The following is a 20720-nucleotide window of genomic DNA, read 5'->3' as shown; positions in this document are numbered from 1 at the left end:
TGGACCTCTCTGCAGCATTTGACACCATTGACCATGGGATTCTAATTGAGCGCCTGAAGAATTTCTGTGGCCTGGGTGGCACAGTCCTTAGCTGGTTCAAATCATTTCTCGCTGGCAGGTCACAGAGAGTTGCATCAGGAGTATACTCTTCACCACCAGTGCCGTTGTCTTGTGGTGTCCCACAGGGCTGTATACTATCTCCCATGCTTTTTGCAGTATACTGGATAATGTTGTCCTGGATAATGGCCTGACACTTAAACATCAGGTGTCAGCCACAATCAAATCCTCATTCTATCATCTGAGAAACATAGCCAGAATCAAGCATTTAATTCCCTCAGAAGACCTTCCTAAAGTCATACATGCATTTATATAATCACGACTAGACTACTGCAATGCTCTCTACCTGGGTCTTCCAGCAAAAGAATTGCACCGCTTGCAGCTGGTACAAAATGCAGCCGCCAGACTATTAACTAACCAGCCCCGCTCCTGCCACATAACTCCCATTCTCTACGCCCTTCACTGGCTACCTGTAAAATGGCGAATAGTTTTCAAGATTGGCTTACTCACTTTCAAGGCCCTACATGACCAGGGCCCAAGGTACCTGCAACAGCTGCTGATCCCTTACTGTCCTACTCGATTACTACGATCCACTGAAGAAGGACTACTAACAGTACCCAGAATCTCCCTGAATTCATCTGGGGGTCGAGCTTTCAACTTTGCTGCTCCAACTCTGTGGAACTCTCTTCCTCGCACAGTGCGAGAAGCGCCCACTATAGAATCCTTTAAAAATAGACTAAAGACATACTTATTTACTCAAGCATTTCACTGACATCTACTGTTAAGCTTGTTTTGTATTTCAAGCTGTAAAGACAATGTGTGAAGCACTTTGAGTCCTATTTGGAGAAAAGTGCTATATAAATATCATTATTATTATTATTATTATTATAATAATATCCTGATTGGCTGCATCTCCACTTGTCACTTCAGAAGGTTTGAGACTTACCCATTACATGGTATCTGACTATGGCCCTAATTCAGACTGAATTTTAAATCACATTTTTTCTTTAATTGACAAAACCGTGTTGCACTGCAGGTGCATTTTTCAGGATTGAAAAAACAGGAGATTCTTGCAATTTTTTCACAATATCCTATTAGATCTCCTGTTTTTATGCGAAAACACACAGGTTTAGAGAAAGCTGGGCGTTTTTACTGCCGCAGCCTTGAAAAGCCAGCACTTAATTTTGCTTTGCTTGGACAAAATTCCTGCCCGCTGATTGGATACCTTCTACAGAATGAATAATTAGCTTGTTTTGGGGAATTTAGTATATAAAGCAGTGTTTCTTCAACCTGGTCCACAAGGAACTCAAACAATGCAGGTTTTATGGATATACATGCCTGAGCATAGTAACACACTTTCTTTCAAGCATGGAAACCTGGACTTGGAACCAAGTTTAGGAAACACTGTTATATGTATAAGCTGCATCCTAGGAAGTAATATCAAATCATCTGTGACACCATCGTCCTGCTGTGAGACCCATGGGGGTCACGCAATTTGGCCCTCTGCAGGTCTTGCCTAGAATCCAGGAAATCTCCATCCTCAGATGAAAATCCTGGCCTCATCCCTCCGCCACAACAGCAGCAGCAACATGCCTTTGTTCTGAGAAATGGAGGCAGTTGGCGCCCTCTTCCCCAATGGCACCAGACTGTCAATCACTGGCAGTCTGATGCCATAATGCGACCAACTTTGCAAAGCCACAAAGGTGTAGTTCAGGCACAAAGTACAGCGGCAAGCTCCACAACAGTGCTGGGACATAAACCATGCCTAGTAAGCTGGGAATCCACAAACAAACATAGGAAAGTATCCAATTACCCAGTTAAAACATTGGGAGCGAGAATTGGTCATGTTCCACTAAAGTTATTTTATCGGCCTATCCTAATGGATCACCCTATAAAGGACATTTTTTAACACCGCCACAAAGGTGTGTTTTGGCCTAGCTTCAGCCTGGCTTATGCTGCAAATGGGGCTTCTTTCAGGGATTCACAGATAATGGGGGTTATTTTGGTTCACTCCTTCTGGCAAATTCCTTCTTACATGGACAAAACCATGTGCACAGCAGGGGGCAGATGTACAATGTGCAGAGAGAATTAGATTTGGGTGAGATATTTTGTTTCTGTGCAGGGAAAATACTGACTGCTTTATTTTTACACTGCAATATAGATCTCACTTTGAAGTAAAACCCCACCCAAATCGAATTCTCTCTGCACAAGTTACATCTGCCCCACCTGCAGTGCACATGGTTTTGTCCATCTAAGAAGGAATTTGCCAAAAGGAGTGAACCAGAATAACCCCCAATATGCAGCTTGTGTGTAATAGGATATTCTCCATATACTTTCATGCATTTTTCTTCATAAACTGATAAAGTGATTTTGTTTTATGTACAGAGCTACAATGTGACTGATATATTGATTAAATGCTCTGTATAAAGGTCAGTCCATGCTGTGGAATTTGCATTGACATTCAGCAAATACATAATTGCATAATTTGGTTTACCCCACATCTTTGTATTTAAGATCACAGTAACAACTGACCGCAGTGATAATTGGGAAGCTGACCACAGCACTGAGGTAGTTATTCGCCAGGAACCAGCAGCAATTGGCAATTGCCCAGAGAAATCCAGAAATAAATCCTTTGAAAACAATGGAAATTACATATTAATCACAAATATAACAAGAAAGACTTGTCAGAGACCAAGTGACACACGCTGCACATTGTGTGCCTAGACATCAGGATCCTGGGGAGTGTACACACGGTAGATCAAGTGCAGTGGGTGGCAGAATGGGGTGGGAGGGGTGTTCTCACATGGCAGGCCGCGTGTAGGGATGTGGCTGAGGGCAGTGATGGGCAGAAGAGGGATGGGTAGGGGCTATACTACCATGGTAGGCTGAATGGGGATGGGAAGCGCTGTACTAATATTGTAGGCTGAGTGTAGTGATAGGCTGAATGCGGATAGGAAGCTGTATACGAACATGGTAGGCTGAGTGCAGTGATAGACTAAATGGGGATTGAAGGGGTGTACTAACATGGTGGGCTGAGTGCAGCAAGAGACAGAATAGGGAGTGTTCTCAGGGGGGTTGACTGCTGTAAAAAAAGATGCATTTAGACCGGGAGAAGCTGTATTATTTGAAGGCTGCCAGGACAGGTGCTATAGTGTATGGTGATGAAGGTGGTTGCTTGAACCACCTGAAAATAGCTATTTGTGAAAGCTCCCTGACACTGCTAGATGTTTGGGTTTTCTGCATTATTGGAAGCAACTGACTTTCGGAACATAATACATGAAGTTGTATCTACTTAATTAGGGAGGTTGTTGTAGTTTAACTGACCCCTAATAATGAATATGGTTGTTGCACATAAAGTCAATGGGTTACAACATAGATGTAAATATCATGTACAGGTCTGTGAATGGGTGTCTAATATAAACCAGATACATATGCTACTGGAGTTAACCGGATCTTGAGATCTGCAGACGAGTGGAAATACATATTTTCCCAATTTAGCAATAATGTTACGAATGCTCATTTTGCTGCCAATTCTCCATCAACCCTTGTGTGTCATAGGAACAAGACAAGCAACGCACTAAAGAAATTCCTCTAAACAAGTCAATGGAAGAGGCTCCTTGGCACTAGTGAGTTCTCTGATTTGAGGAAGGATAATAAAAGCAATGAGGTTTTCTATATGTACCCATTGTGACATAGCTCCAGTATGATAATAATCGTATAGATTTCTCTCATATTCTAGATTGTGCTGTATTTTGAAATAGTGCTAGCCTTTAGGCCAAGTTAATTATTTTATGTTTTTTTTTCTGATAGAGTAATACTTATTTCTGTAATTTGTGTTGAAGTGAGAAAAAGGTTTAATAAAAAAAAAAAAAAAAATCAGCATTCAGGCATAGACAAAATAGTTCTACAATACTAAAGTTGCACAGTATTACATCATCTGAGCTGGTATCCATGGCGACACTTACCAGGCAGTATGGCTTCTGGGTAAACTTTGGGGCGATTTCTCATTACTGCACAGTAAATGAGGAAGTATACAGTGCTAGTGATAAAAATGCCACTGTAGTGTGCAAACACATAATCCAGATCTGAAAAAGAGAATCACTGTTAAATTAATACAGCATTATTTTTAGTGGACATCTGCATACTATCTGTGCCCATAGGAGAGGGTCTATACTTTTGTAGTGCCTCAAACTCATGACTGGCATCTGACTTTATATCATGGTCCCCATTTTCCTTTCATCATACATCATCTATTTTTACATTTGCAGAGTGGGCTATCGAAGAAACATTTAAGTCAGGCATGTCCAAACTGTGGCCCTCCAGCTGTTGTGAAACTACAAAACCCAGCATACCTTGCCATAGTTTTAGCATTCCCTAATAGCAAAACTGTGGCAAGGCATGATGGGACTTGTAGTTTCACAACATCTGAAGGGCCATAGTTTGGACATGCCTGATTTAAGTCCAAGCTCCAATATTTCCTGCCCATCCAAATAGACAAGTCACACAGTGCTGCCAATTACTGCTGTAGTAGTAGTAGTACGTTTATTTATAAGGCGCCACAAAGTGTCCGCAGCGCCGTACATAGCAAACAAAAAAACAAATGACAAGGTAACGTACAGAGTGTGTTGAAAAATACAGTATAAATAGGGGTATAGCTGGAAGAAATAAAATCAGCATCAGTTCAGAAGTAGGTGTCAAATTTGTTGAGGAGACTGAAGATGAAGTAGAGGAAGGGAAGAACAGGACAGGAGGACAGGTGAGGTAAAGAGGTAGGATGAGTACGTGAGGAAGGAGGGCCCTGCTCATAAGAGTTAACATACTAAAAATAGGTGGGTGGACGAACGAAAAACAACAGGATAAGTAGGAACAGAGGCAGGATAGGAGGATCAAAAGAGGTTAGGAGGAGGGATAGGCTAGTCGAAAAAAGTGGGTTTTGAGGGAGTGCTTGAAGGAGGTAAGGGAATCAGATAGCCTGATGGGTGGCCGGAGGTTGTTCCAGTGCAGAGGGGCAGCGCTGTAAAGATATGATTTAAATACAGGGATCAATTGGGCGTGTTTTTAACAGTTAGATGATGGTTACTTCTCCCAAATTGAATTACGTGGTGGAAGGGTAAACTCTGGAGTCCCATAATGGTACCTAGTGTAGGGAAGGATAGATGTCCCCAAATGACATAATAAAATTGGAGGTATATTTATTGGTTCTTGTCAATTTTGCTAAAGCTTTCCCCTACAAGGTTTATAAATAAAAATATATACTCGCATAAGTTATAAACAAAAAAATTCCCATCTGCTTCTGTTTAGTGGAATAAAAAAAAACTTAGTTCTATCAGCAGCGATGTAGAACTAAATAGAGCAGGCATGTCCAAACTTTGGCCCTCCAGCTGTTGCAAAACTACACATCCCAGCATGCCTTGTCATAGTTTTAGCAATCCCTAATAGCAAAACGCAAGGCATGATGGGACTTGTAGTTTCACAACAGCTGAAGGGCCATAATTTGGACATGCCTGAAATAGAGAGTAGGCCTGACCTACTAACTGAGCACAACTCAAACTTCATAACTGATTACAAGCTGCATCCAGGGAACCTGGCCTGCATTCAGCAAACACCGGTCCAGCTCGTCCACTACCACCAAGTAGAATAGATCTTAGCTCCATGTTAATATAAAAATGTGGTTGAAAACAGCATGTTGCCCATTACAAAAAGAATCAGTGCTTTTGGCTGGTGTTTACACAGACCATTCATATGTAACCATAATTTCCGAATTACAGGAACTGGGATTTATAGGTCTCTTACCAAACTGACTGGCTCCAGCATATATGCTTTCATTGTTCTTGCTGTGGTCTTTGATGTACAGAACTGGAATAAAGCAGGAACCATAAAGAACTCCTGCTACAATAGCCATCACTGAGCCTCTAATACAAATAGACAATGCAAAAGGTAAAACAAAAGGAAACCCTCTTATATAATAACAAATCAAGCTGGCACTGCAGTACTGTCCTTCCTGTGTCAGTGTGATGCTGCCTGGCTGACCTAATGGTTCTAGGTCATTAGGGACATTGGTATTGAGGCTGACCCCAATAAAGCTTTCAGTACAATAACACATCTCTACAGGTCAAGAGCAGGAGATACCTAATGTACATCTGAAGAGATTATGAGCATAAGAAAAAAAAAAAAAAACACATCTTCTCAGCTTTAATATCCAACACATGGTTATTGTGGTTTACCTACCTCTACATGTAGGGGTAGTGTTCATTCTAGCACCCGCTATCTTTGAAAACCCATGCAGTTCCCATTCCCTGCCTGGGGTGTCGCTGTCTGCTGTAGTGCTTCTAGCACAGTGTGGTCTGTATATCAGCACTGATATGTAAACCAGACATGTGCTAGAAACACCACAGCAGACAGCGACACCACAGGCAGGGAAGAGGAACTGCATGGGTTTTAAAGATAGCGGGTGCTAGAATGAACACTACAGGGGGAGAGCCAAGTGGTCTTACAAAACTACCCGGCCACACTCACTCCCAACCTTCAATTTTTCAAGAACGTCTGCAACACACACCTCTTCATTACGGTCTATCACCCCCACCAGATATTACTTCTACTATCCACTATAACTCCCCATTAATCATTATCCTCTCCCTTTATGCTGTAATTTCTCATGAGCAAGACTCTCACTACCCTACACCTTCTACACCTAACTTATATATTTGTGCTGTTTTATGTATGATTTGTTTTTATGAGCTGTTGTACCGACAGTAAACAATTGAGGAAAGCAACATAATTTTTTTTTTTTTTTTTAAATAATAAATCACAATTTGGGGACATTTTACTGCAAGGAAAAATTGCCAAATTTATAATTTGCTTGACTAGGTAATACATGTCTTTGGGAGTAGGAATCCCACTGAATGTTAATAAGAATGAATGAGTACATTTCCACCTACAATATAGCATCCTGACGGCTTGTTATTTAGTGAAATCAACTGGGCTGGTGGCAAAGCAAAGAAATACAACAATGTAACTGTTCCAGTGAATCCTGGCTAGACCTACCAGCAAGTTACAACCCACTGTAGCATGGAAGGTTGAAATTTGTAGCCTCAAGTGCTAGCATAGCCCTATTATACTATACTATAATTCATTATTAAAAAATATTTATTTATAACCCGTTATTTATATAGTGCACACATATTACACAGCATTTCACAAGAATATTTGAACATCCACATCCTTTCCTGCACCAATGGCGCTTACAATCTATATTGCCTACCACATGTACATGTACGTACATGGATTCTAGGGTTCATTTTTGTTGGGAGCTCCCGGAGGAAACCCACGCAAGAATATACAAAGTATAGGGTCGTTGTTTTGTTATTATTGTTCACATAAAGGAGCAGTTGCTCATTCATCACTGTTGACTATGTGTTACTATGGGTTTTCTGCAAACATTGAAATACAATGTTGACTGAATAGGAAAGCTTATTCATCTCTATGGTTTTCTCACAATCTCAGCTGTCTGAAGCCAGTGAAACTGCAAAATTGGCATGGAGATGCCAAAAAATAAAAAAGTTAGGTATTTCTACTTCTTTACACTTTATAATTTACAAATCAATGATTTCTGTGGTTGTAAGATTCTGTGGTTAGCTTTGGTCAACGGAAAATTAGATTTTGTCAAAATCAAACTCTCAGTTATTTCCTCTAGATTATATGTGAATGGCATTGTGTATAATAAATAAGCAAATTTGAGAAATTACACCAAACATTTCTTATGCTGGGCATACAGGTTGCAATTATTCCGCGGGAGCCTATTGACAGATGCCCAGAAGTTAGTAGGTACTTATTAGATATGAACAGGACACAGGTAATAGAAGATACACAGCAGTCAATATGACTATCAATACCTCCTGGAGACAGCATTGTGATGCCCCAAAAACACAGTGACAGGCTTGGGTATATGCAGACCATTTTATAAAGCCACGCAAACCACATGCACCTGTATATAAGAAAAAAAAAAACCCTGACCTTCAAGTCTTGTGAGGTTATTGTGGCTGCTTACTCATGCACAATCACACTCAATTAAGAGAGAACTTGCAAGTTTATCTACATGTCCACATATTCGACTGACATGGCCAGATCACCCAGATGTGTGTGATCGATTGGAAAATATTAACCTGTCAGGCATGCCCGATCATTGGTTTGACAGGCATTTCATCTGTCAGTGTATGCCCAGGATCATAAATAACAACAACAATGTGCTGCATAGTAGTTACAAAATAAATCAAAAGCAGAGTAAATGAAAAAGTTACAATACAATATACAGTAAGTAAAACGAAGCCACTGTAAAAAAAAATGTTTTTAACTGGTCTAAAGGTGCCCATACATGGTGCGTTTTCACCGTGCGATCTCCCGCAGGCATCGCATAGTACAAAAAGTATGTGCTGCGCATACTGCCTTCTGATTGCATCGCATGCAAAATGCATGCAATGCGATCCAGCTCATAATGGGTGCGATTACAGTATATTTTCTGGCTACTGTCAAAAAATTATATGAAAGAGATATATTTCTTAGAATGGATTATTTCATTCTATAGTTTTCCACAAAATGAACCTTGGCCTCTGTACACGACAGTTTAGCTAATGCTTATTTTGCAGTTTGCTTACATTATCCGCCTTTGTAAAGGTGATAATTTGTCTACCCATGATTCATCTGTAACAGCGTGTTCCTGGGAGTTAATCTGTTGGAAAACACAAAAAGCAGGTTGTTCAGGTCTGGTGGGTTAGCTACATGGAACCAATCAAAACCAAAATAGGACGTATTCACACACACACACAAAATCATCATAGACATGGTCTTTCGAATACTTACGGTACTTAAATAAAACAAATATTTTATGCATCATTGTTTATGGAAATCCAGAGCCCTGAACTTTTTTGGACTTTCCATTCTATGGAGTGGAGCAGATAACATTAATGCATATTCATGATAAGGTCTTAAAAAACAGTGAATATTATTAACCCAACACTGTACAAAATCTACAGAACTCTCATTTCCCTGTCTGGCAGTAGCCCACTGTATATATACACAAAAAAACAGAAATGTTACTTTACAATACGTACACTATTCCTTAGAAGTGGGGTTGATTCTGACTCCGATGGGACCCTATTTACTTCGGTTTTCACAAACAGAAAAATAATGGCACTAAAAAGCAAATACAAATAGTGCATATGAATCAGTCTGGGAAATTACTGTATTATAAAAGGTTGAATATCCCAAAATACTCAGGACCAGAAGCATTTTGGATAATGGATTATTCCATATTTCAGATTATTTTTATATTTTAATGAGGTATCTTGAGGATGGGACCGATGTGTGAACACAACCATTTATGTTGTATAAACACATCAAACACATGAAATACACACAAATATATTAACTTTTGCATGAAACGATTTCAAAAACATGAAACAAAAGGACTCTCAGGCACTGAATTTGAATTCAAAGCAATCAATTTTTTGCACATTTTTAGTGCCAATTACATATAAATCTCCCCAGTAGTGCAAGCTACATATCATGTCCCCAGTAGTACCAGTTACATATCATGTCCCCAGTAGTACCAGTTACAGATGTCCCCAGTAGTACCAGTTACATATCATGTCCCCAGTAGTACCAGTTACATATCATGTCCCCAGTAGTACCAGTTACAGATGTCCCCAGTAGTACCAGTTACATATCATGTCCCCAGTAGTACCAGTTACAGATGTCCCCAGTAGTACCAGTTACATATCATGTCCCCAGTAGTGCCAGTTACAGATGTCCCCAGTAGAGCTTGTAAGCAACCCCCCAAAAAAAGTACTATGTGGAAACTATGTTTTTTGGAATAATTTGGATAACAGATTTCTGGATATGGGATACTCAGTACATAAGCAGGCAGAAAATGAAGCAGGATTTATTTCAGCTGTGAATCACAATCCAGGGAAAGTCTCATTGAAACATTGCTGCTGTTTTTTTGCATAAATGCAAGGCCAGATTTAGACTTCATGGGGCCCTATGCAAGATACCGGATCGTGCCCCTCCCCTTCCTGAAACAGAACACCCTTACACACACATTATTATTTGATATTGTAAGGCTGCCATGTTTTCACAATGTGTGAGACAGCACAGCCCTGTAGAGGAGCACTGGCTACTGATTTACTTATGGAAGTGGGATTGGAAGAGAAAGGGAGGACAGGGTTGGGATGTAGCCACAACAAAACGGAAGCAGGAGTGGACTGTGAGCATTTACTAATGACTCCGGCTGTGGGAGGGCAGCTATGCTTAGCCACCAAACCCTACCCTTCTGATGTCTGTCTTGTGCACAGCTGCGCACCCATGTGAACAGGCCACGCCCCCAAAAAAAATTGGCGCCCGAACTGTCTGTCCAGCCGACAGTCAAATGTTGGGAGGTATGATCCAGGCAGTGGCAGAGACAACCTTGAGCTCCAAGTAATGGCAGAGATAAAAGGCACAGGCTCTCTCTGTAACAGGCTGAGGGTCCAGACTCAGAATAGGAGGAGAGGAATTGAAGGAAGGGGTGGCCACCACACTGCCTGCATGTTCCATATCACTGTCTGCAGTGCAGTCAGGCCAGTGCAGTGCAGTTCTCCAGGGTCCTCTGCCCGCACCACACGAGGGAGATGTGCAGGACCTTCTGAGCGACTGCATGACATTATCTGATGGGACTGTACTGAATCGTGGGCAGATTTAGAATGGTGGGGGCGTGCATTTAAGTTGCTGTGTGGTCTACACACACACACACACAGCGATTTATATACGTTTTCAGACATTCAGATTTCGTAAAATCGCTCCGAAAATGATTGAATGATGCCCGGTATATAGGGCCCCTTAGTGTGTCTGTGTGTATATATCTATATATGAGTGTGTAGTGGAGGGCACCAAAACATTAGCCTGCTCCGGGGATCATGGCACCACCCTATGCCTCTAGATTGATGCATGCATGGTCATTTTGAACATACCCTCTTATTGTGAGAACATGGATGTTTAATTACTAAGCAGCATTTCCATAAATACAACTTTATGAAGTTATTTTCCCTTCACCAAGTGTCTATAAATAGTCCACAGTGACACTACAACAAAATGGGTGTGGTATAACACACCAACAGTCGGGATTCCGACAGTCAGTAGCCCGACGTCGGAATCCTGACTGCACAGGGGGGGGAGCGCAATAAAGCTCCTTGCGGGCTCGCTGCGGGCATGGTGGCAAGCTCCGCTCGCCACCTATTTTATTCTCCCTCTATGGGGGTCGTGGACTCCCACGAGGGAGCAATCGGGATTCTGACGTAGAATTAATGACTGTCGGAATCCCGACTGTCGGTGAGCCGTCCGGGCACCCCAACAAAACTATCGCAGTTAAAACTAAACTCTCAAAATATTCTTATATGTTTTAGAAGTAACTAAAATGTCTGCACAATTCTGTATATTCACAAATCACTCACTGAAGGCTCCACATTTCTCTGTGCCCATCCCCATGCCTTTTTTCTAGTATTTTTACATATTGGGTTTAGTTCCACAATGGAGTCCGGTCTCGTTTTAATCTGTAGTATCTGATTTGTTAAAGCACCATGCAAGTCTGGCTTTTCTCCATTTAGTACATTCACTTTATACTTACAACGAACCCTTTAGTTGTTATGCGTCAGCGATTGATAGCACAGTTATGTACACATTATAAGACACAGTGACTGAGTACATGACATACAGAAATATGATCAAGAAGAAAGAGAGATGAAAACGATACCTCAGGGCTGAAAGACCTGCTCCTGCATAGTTTAAATATGGCCTTTCCACTACTTCCGGGTCTATTCCAAACATCCCAAACCTTGAATACACAACAAGGTGTTAAATGACAGTACACTTTCCAATGGTCATCCTATCTGACAAAAGTACATTTTTGAAAAGATTTAACTAACTAGAGTTCTAATTATTATTATTTCGTTTTTTTTTGGAAATGTAACCAAGAGGGAACATACGCCCACCATCTGTTATAGGGTTGCTGCTATTGGCAGCTAACAGGAGAAGCAGGAATGCCCCACTCCCTATAAAATGTAAAATGAAATAATTGTTATTATTTTGTAAATCACCTGTCTTGTTCTATTTCTTTATCAATAACGAATGATTTGGGGGCAAATTTACTAAGATGGGAGTGCTATTGAAGATGGGATGTTGCTCATAGAAATCTGTCAATTCTACTTTATTTATTTAGCACCTTCTAGAAGAGAATATGTATGTTAATTATATGATGACGAGGATACCTTGAACTTGCCCAGCCAGTTAACAGGTTGGTAGATGCCCAAAGTAGAAGACCCAGTCCAAGGCCAACTGTCTTTACTATTGGAACAACTGTGATATTACCTGTAAAACATAAAACAGACATGCATGTCATAAGTGGCCACAAGAAGCCTTGTCATATAGTAGTAGTAAAAAAATAAAATAAAAAAATAAATAAAAGTAAAAATATTTTTTATTAGAATTTAAAAATCAGTGTTACAATGTCAGTTGGAAACAATCTTCCATCAGTAAAGTGTTCTTGAGCTGATCCAGAGGAAAAGGTACAACAACCCTCTCTAAGCACATGTTTTTGTATACAAAATGTAATTATTCCTGTACATGTGCCAGAATCCCAATGTAGTCACATTTGCATTCTAGTTCAGCCGTAGCTTTACATTAGCATTACGTTAGATGAGCCTCTGGTGCAGAGCTGTTATTTTAGTCCCTCATCAGTGATGTTAAGGTTAAATGAGGTTACTGTGCGTCTGCATAATTTAGCCCTAATGCTTTATCTACATACAAGTACAAAGGTGGCATTATTTGGTTTGTGACAGGGACCATGTATTGTGCATTCAGCTATGTAGGGCAGATAGACAGAGGGACTCCAGCAGGGAATGGATGTGGTGCTTTTTCAGGTAAAGATCTGCAGCTTCAAAATGAGCTAAAGCACTAGGGGGTAAATATAACAGGGTGAGAGATCCCAAAAGTACGGCCTGATTCAGAGCTATTCGCAAAGCTCCAATTTTTGCAGATGGACAAAGCCATGCTGCACAGCAGGTGGGGCAGATGTAACATGTGCAGAGAGTTATATTTGGGTGAGTTATTTTGTTTCTGTGCAGGGCAAATACTGGCTGCTCTATTCTTAAGGCCCCCCATAAACGATACGACTTTTCCAAAGGGAGAAGTTGTGTACGATGCCCCTTGAACTATACGATATATTGTATGCGATCATTCTCCACTGCCGGGAAGGAGGTAGAGTCGGAGGTTGGACATGCAGCAAGTCCGACCTCCGACTCTGACCCACACTGGACCGTTACATTTGCCCCACCTGCAGTGCACATGGTTTTGTCCATCTGCAAATATTGCAGCCTTGCCAACAGGTCTGAATCAGGCCCCATGTTACATAGACTCACAGGGAAAGGGGGTGAATTCCCCACCACCGCCCATTGGCACACTGGAAGATTTTGATCTGCTACTGAGGTGTCAATCCCTGCAAAGGGTTGAGTTGATTTTGCTGCAAGGCTATAATGCGGGCAATGGCACTGCACCTCACATCAATCATAGGTCAATCTAAGCCCGAATTTGATCAAAACTCCTGTAAAAGTGTGCCTGTTTCTGTGCTGACTTGCACCTGCTATATATTCACTGGTAATTGGATTGATCCCTGAAGGTGCGTACACATGGGGCAATATATTGCTCAGCAATCATATTGCTCAGTGTCCTGTTTTCATCTGCGACCAGAGATGGTCGCAGATGAAAATGTCACACTGCCGGGAGAAGAGGCAGGGGAAGTCGCTGGTCGGAGGAGCATGCTCCTCCGACCAGCAACCATTCAGGGGCTGAAAACGGGAGCGCGCACCCGGTGATTTATCGCTGGTGCACACTCCAATCGCTGGCAATATGGTCGCTCAGGGACCATATTGCCAGCGATAAGTGTACCATGTGTACACAGCTTTAGACTGTCTGCACTCCACTTCTGCAAATGGAAAAGCCCTATGGTCAACTGCAGCCAAGTAAAATTCCTTTGGCTCAACACAGCTAAGAACACATACAAATTTATGTTAAGCTGTTCACACACGCTTCGATTTTTCCCTGTTTTCGATTCGATTTTGCTTATAAAAGCAAAATCGAAACCTAATCAAAATTGAATGGTTTTTAGGACAATTTAGACTGGCATTCGATTCGATGTGCGCTCTCATTTTCTCTATAATCGAATAGAAAAATAGACTGTGCAGGCAAGCAAATTTGATCCAGTAAATCGAATGTGTACCCTGTGCCTTGAATGTAAATCGAATTCAATATCGAAATCGAATGCAAAAGTGCAGATCGAATGTGCAAACTAATGGAAAATCAAAGGCAAAATCGAAAGGTGGTGGAGAGGGGAAATCAAATCAAAAGCAAATCGATGCGTCTGTATGCACCTTCACAATGATTTGCACCAACCTTAAATACACTGCTACAACGAACAAATTTGACACAAGGGGGGAAATTTACTAAGATGTGTATTCTACTTCACATGTGATGATGCTATGGGCAACCAATCAGCATCTACTTCTTATTTATTTTGCACCCTCTAAATACAGGGGTGTCCAACTCAAATTCATCGGGGGCCGCATCAGCAGTTTGGTCACCCTCAAAGGGCCGGTTGTATCTGTAGGACTATGTGTCCACTCTTTATTATCATAATAGTGTCCTTCATACAAGTATGTCCCAAATAATACCACTGTAACTCAGCAGTAGCATTTCCCTCCTGCTATTGCGGTGAACTGCAGTGCATTAGGGCACACGCTGCCTGCACAGGGGGGCAGCACTCAGTCTTAGGGCATATGTCCTGCTTATTATCATGGGACACAGCAATTAATGATGGGCTGCAATGTGCCAGTGCACACACACACACACACATAGGCAGAGAGTTTGACACTTACCCGCTCTGATGCGTCCACTGCAGTCTGAGCTGTTCCACCACCAAGGACACAGCTGCGCTCTCACACAGGCGCATTTCCCCCTCCCTCCTGTGAGTAGCGCTCCTCGCACTATCTATCCAGGAGTGGGGGGCAGCGTGCTCCCGGTCACTGTGCAGTGCACACTCAGCAGTAAGTGACCTGGAGCTCACAGCAGCAGCAGCACCATTCACCACGACGGACCTGCTCTTTCCTCTCTCTGGCTCCTATACAGCAGGTGGGAGCGGAGGAGGGGTTGACGACCGGCGGCACTGCGCTAGAGGGCAGACGTTCTCTGGCTTGTAGGCTGCCGCGCATGCGCTGAAGAGGCGGCTTTCTTGTTTAAAAAAAAAAAAAAAAAATCAAGAACAAAAGGTGAAGGCTGGTGGCAGCTGCGCGGGCCACATGAAGAGGTCTGGCGGGCCGGATTTGGCCCGCGGGCTTGTGTTGACACCCCTGCTCTAGAAGATAGTAGACAGGATCTGATTGGTTGCCTATAGCAACATCACATGTGAAGTAGAATACACATCTTAGTAAATTTCACCCAAGGGGTTATGAGGCCTCAAATAATCTTATTAAGAGCTTTTATTGGGGGATCCATTGGTTTTCTATTGGCATCATCTGCACCTCACCTTGCACCCCACGAACAGGACTTCAGATAAGGGAATGGATTCCTAACCAGTCGGAAGTCTTTTATCCTAGGAAGAATCTAATTTAAACGGACGAATACAATACCATTTGAAGGAGTAACAAAAATGTAACTCTAATCTATACAGCTGACGGTAGTGATCTGCCTTATTGGTTATACTGACAGACTAATGACTAATCCATTGGAGACTGTTCATTCCAGCGATAATTGGATCCTTTACAAATACCAATCACATGCATTAATAACCTCTTACTAATAATTGGGTATATCCAGTATGTTGTTAGAATGATTTTTATATATTTTATATTGTTAGCATTATTTTTTAATAGGTAAATTTACCATTGAAAAGAAAACGGTGGTTTAAAATTCAAGCGCAGACTTCTCTTTATTCTATGTTTTCTTTCTATGAGGGTAGAGTATTACCTCAATTGTCTGCTGCTGGTTTTATAGATTCATAAATTATCTATAGTAATGGTCTGTCACCTGCAGCTGCAGCGCACACATTAATTAGACTACACTAAGGCCCTTATTCTGGGTTGACTCGCTCTTGCGCGAATTCGCAAGGGGAACCGATGTTTTGCGTATGCGCAGCTACATTTCTGCGCATGTGCATATGCTGGGAGCGTGCCAGCTCGGCACTTAATCTGTTTGTCGATTGCATGCTCCCTGCCTTGTGGGTGGGGGGTGGAGAAGGGCGTGTGGAGCTGGGCTGGGGCATTAGCATATGCATACACCCAGTATTTCATGGACTTTCCCAAGAAATCACTGGGTGTACATATGGTTATGCGGTCATGACGCACGTGCGGTGGGCGGGCAACTGACATAACCGGATGTCAGCTGCCTGCCCATATCACTGCATTTCTTCGTTCATATGCACGAGTGGTCTGGACCACCCGTACATATGCGTGTGCCTTTCCCTTCATTCGATGGTCATCATCCATCAAAAGATGGGGGAGGTTCCCACTGGAATGCGAACGGTTGTTTATGTAAGACATACATTTGCGTGCCGGATGAAGTAACCCGGCGTGCGAATAGGGGCGGGCGTACCACCATTCGCCGGGCGGGTTCTGGGTGACTCAAGGGTGCAAAATCACGCCTGAGCAAGTCAAACAGAATAAGGCCCTATATACAATATCATCAGTTGGAACCTAATTTTTGTCCTACAGTTAGTTAGGAGAGTTAAGGGACATTGTGTGAGGTCATGTGAAAGTTTGTAGGAGTCGCCTCACGTTGGAAAAATTCTGCCTATAAATGTTTTTACTCACATAAAAAGTAGGAAGAAATGAAGTTGCCTTGTGTGACTTCAGAGCCTCAGACGACTCTACAGGGAGCAGGTAAAAGCCACAAAGATTTTGCAACCTCCACTCCTAGAAACACCTAGCAACCTCTACCCCTATCTTCTTGTTATGTAGCTGCAAGAGGCGTAAGGCTGCACCTATTCTGCATTCTACACGGAATGTCACAATTAAACCTTTTACACATGTTTTTTTATCATTTACACAACTATTTCCATTTATATATTGAAGGAGCCCTAGATTATTTCTTTTTACCTGTAGCCCAGACACAACCTCCAACCATAGCAAGTGGCCAGAATTTTGGGCAGCGGAGAATGAGATTGACCACTAAAGCGACGATCCATATTGAGGCACAGAGAATCCATTGGAAGAACATGCCTGACAAAAAAAAAAAACAAAGCCCAAAAAATAATGAGAGATAATTATGGAAAAATTAAGGTCCCTGTAACAAAGTCATAACAGTAGGGATCTTTTCACTGCTTTGCTATAACGTGTAAGCACTTATATAACACTTAAATGATCCTTTTTAATACTGGGTACACACCTGACAGACTAAACGGGCCCACTGACTGATTTGGTAAGCTATACACACGAAGCATTTCACTAGAAAATGGCCCTACATCGCTTTGTGTGTAGGGGCCATAAGCAATAGCAATGCGTGTCGCTATTCCCGGACGATGAATATACAGCATGCTGGATGAATCTTTAATTGCTGGTGTCAGGACCAGTGTTCTCAACCGAGCTGAGCAATCTAGCATCGCTTCAGCATCTCCCTTTACACTCTGACCAGAAATATCAAGCGGGCATTTAAATTGCATGCCCAGTTGTTGACGGTTCTTGTGACCAGAAACGGATCGGTTGTCTGTACAGACTGGTGGATATATTTATAGTATATATCTGCATCTACTGTGCTACAGGGCTGATATACAGCAGATATGTCTGTAAACTACACTGTTATATCAGCTATACACAGGAGACAATGTTTGAGTGATATATCTATCGTTCATTGCCTGCACAAATGTGTTCAGTTAATCAAATTTTATTACTGTCTCATAACTATTGTATATGGGTTGAATTAAATCGCATCCTTTGAAAGACCAAAAAAGCCCATAACACAACATTTTATTACTTTATAAGTCTTATAAAGTTTAGTTTTTTTTTTTTTTAAATTAGTCTTATAATGAACACACTAACTTATACACCTTTCACATCGCAATGCCTGGTCCCACAGAATAAGAACCTGGTTTAACCCAGATCGAATTGTCGGGTTGGTAGACCAGGGTTATAGGTTTTGGTGCTTTTACACCGCACCTCAAGCTGGGTCGACACGTCACCGACCCGGCAATTACCCAGGTCCAAGGTGCGGTATGAAAGGGGTATAAGAGAAAAACCTGTAACTGACATTTTGTAACAAATATATTGCACGGTCACATAGGATGCCTACCATCTCCAGTGTCAAACTTCTTTACTGGGACAAAGTTGGAACCAAACAAGATAACAGATACAACAGAAGAGGTGAAGCCCAGCGCTAGATTGGAGCTGTTATCAGCACTGTGGTTACTGTGGATCCCCCAGTCTTCCATAGCTTCAATGTCTTCAATTCCTTTTCCCTTATCTAAAAAAATCGAAATAAAAACATACAGATATATATTTAATGACTCATCTAGAATAAAATAAGAAGTAGACATCACAAAATAAGAATACCATACAAAAAAACTTTTTTGAAAGGACCTTTTTTAAAATAAGAGACTCATTCATGTGGTGATGTAGATTATAATAAGCAAAGATTTATGTCAAACCTTACAGTAAAATAGTCTATTCCATAAAATATAATACTCATATAAAAAATAACAATTATTCACAGGGCTGTACCAAGGTGAGGCTCTGTAGGCGCATTATTACCTGCCCCATTGCCCATGGTTTTGGCTTCATGGGTGCACAGAACAGCACCCTGCAGCCAGTAGCGCGGCAGCAGTGCCCCTACAGCTGCCCTGGCTCCAGATACTGCTGTGATTTCTGGGTGCCACCGCCACTGCACGACATTACATGCAAAGGAGGAGTGGCCAGCACAGGGCGCCGGGAGCCCTCATTGCAGCGCTGATAATTCAAATAAATGTCATGCGTCTATATTATTGTGTATCCATTTCATTAAAATAAAAACAAACAAACAATGTTGAGCTCATATGTCTCATAGAAATATATTTCAAGATCTTTCAAATCTATTGCAGTTAACAAACAAAACTAAAAGGTAATTAAATTTAAATACCTACTCTGTATTATTATCATTGTCTTGTAATACACCACTGCGCTCTGCAGTGCTGGACTAAAGAATGTATGACACAAGGACATATACAGATGTGTCCACACACATCTAGACTCCTTGCATGTTAAACAATCCTTGTGTGTAAATGTTCCATAAAAATATATGTCTTATTCACAACATGATGTGAATAGGATAAACAAGCTTAGTGCTACCAAGTCATACGGCGCTCACGGGTAACATGACTTGTAGCACGACTTGTAGCACATGGAGGATAGATGGATGTGGACACATCTGTAATGTCAACAAAATAAAAGTAGATATTAAAAGCAAAGGGTAGCAAGGGCACCGCTCCTTGCTCCAAGAGCTGAAATTGGAAGGGAGAAAAGCTGAAACATGAGGAGCGAGTACAAGTCAGACTGGAGATCTGGGCAGATATGAAGGGGAGCGGCGTAAAAGGGGATTTTTGTAAATCCCTTTCTCTGAGTCCATCCTGGTGACACAGCTAACCATGGGATGTAGGAGGGTCCACAGGAGCAAGGCACCTATGCCGACTTCTTTGAGAGGCAGGCTCCTCCCTTCTGCATCCCAGAATTCCTAAGTTCAACTTCTAAAGCGCACTAGGATACATTACTCAGCACAACGCCTGAACATATTAATATGCACAATCAAATAATAACCAAATAACATGATAATACATGAACAGTAGAAACTTACTGAGCGTAAGGAAGGGATTGCTGTGTCACCAGGATGGACTCAGAGAAAGGGATTCAAACGGTAAGTTCTTATAAAAATCCCCTTTTCACTTTCATCCATCCTGGTGACACAACGCTTAGGCTTGCAGTTCTCATCACTGCCTGCCCAAATGAAGCGCCTCCGACGCAAACTCATGGAACCTATAGAATTTGGTAAAGGTATGAACAGAGGACCAGGTGGCAGCCCTGCATAACTGCTCTACTGTAGCCCCATGACGCACAGCCCAAGAGGAAGCAACCGACCTGGTGGTATGGGCATTAATCCCATAAAGGAATTGGTCTGTCTACCTTAGTGTAAGCAAAGGCAATTACCGACCTTAACCATCTGGCAATGGTCTGCTTGGAAGCAGGCCACCCTCTCTTATGTACGTCATATAGTACCAAAAGCAAATCAGTTTTGCGAATATCCTTTACTCTATCCACATAGATGCACAAGGCGCAAACTACGTCCAATTTCTTCAACTTGTCCCTATTTCTGGAGGGCAAAACACCGGGAGCACAATCTCCTGGTTTAAATAAAAATTTGACAAAACCTTAGGTAGAAACTTAAGCACTGTCCTAAGCACAGCCCTGTCATCATGGAAAACAAGAAACGGAGACTTGCAAGACAAGGCCCCCAATTCTGAAACTCGCCTAGCTGAGGCTATGGCCAACAAAAAAGTAAGTTTCCAAGAAAGATATTTAAGATCAGCCGACCTCAAAGGCTCAAACGGAGGTTTTTGTAAAACCAAC

At 41.8% G+C, this 20720-nt stretch overlaps 1 protein-coding gene across 1 annotated transcript in view; it reads right to left on the bottom strand.

Moving 5' to 3' along the window:
- TMEM144 (transmembrane protein 144) overlaps window positions 1-20720 on the bottom strand; it is a 37746-nt gene that overhangs the window by 4753 nt on the left and 12273 nt on the right. Inside the window, exons 2-10 of the mRNA XM_083172479.1 lie at window positions 18418-18588; window positions 17229-17351; window positions 12354-12453; window positions 11840-11920; window positions 9165-9246; window positions 8709-8782; window positions 5851-5969; window positions 4023-4142; window positions 2590-2687 (exon numbers count right to left, since the gene is read on the bottom strand). Of these exons, the coding sequence (XP_083028605.1) occupies window positions 2590-2687; window positions 4023-4142; window positions 5851-5969; window positions 8709-8782; window positions 9165-9246; window positions 11840-11920; window positions 12354-12453; window positions 17229-17351; window positions 18418-18556 (936 nt within the window). The 5' untranslated portion in view covers window positions 18557-18588. The remainder of the gene's footprint in view (window positions 1-2589; window positions 2688-4022; window positions 4143-5850; window positions 5970-8708; window positions 8783-9164; window positions 9247-11839; window positions 11921-12353; window positions 12454-17228; window positions 17352-18417; window positions 18589-20720) is intronic.

This window comes from Crinia signifera, chromosome 1 (genome assembly GCF_055691185.1).
Source record: "Crinia signifera chromosome 1, ASM5569118v1, whole genome shotgun sequence".
Classification (NCBI taxonomy): domain Eukaryota; kingdom Metazoa; phylum Chordata; class Amphibia; order Anura; family Myobatrachidae; genus Crinia; species Crinia signifera.
This window is presented reverse-complemented; position numbering and strand designations above follow the sequence as displayed.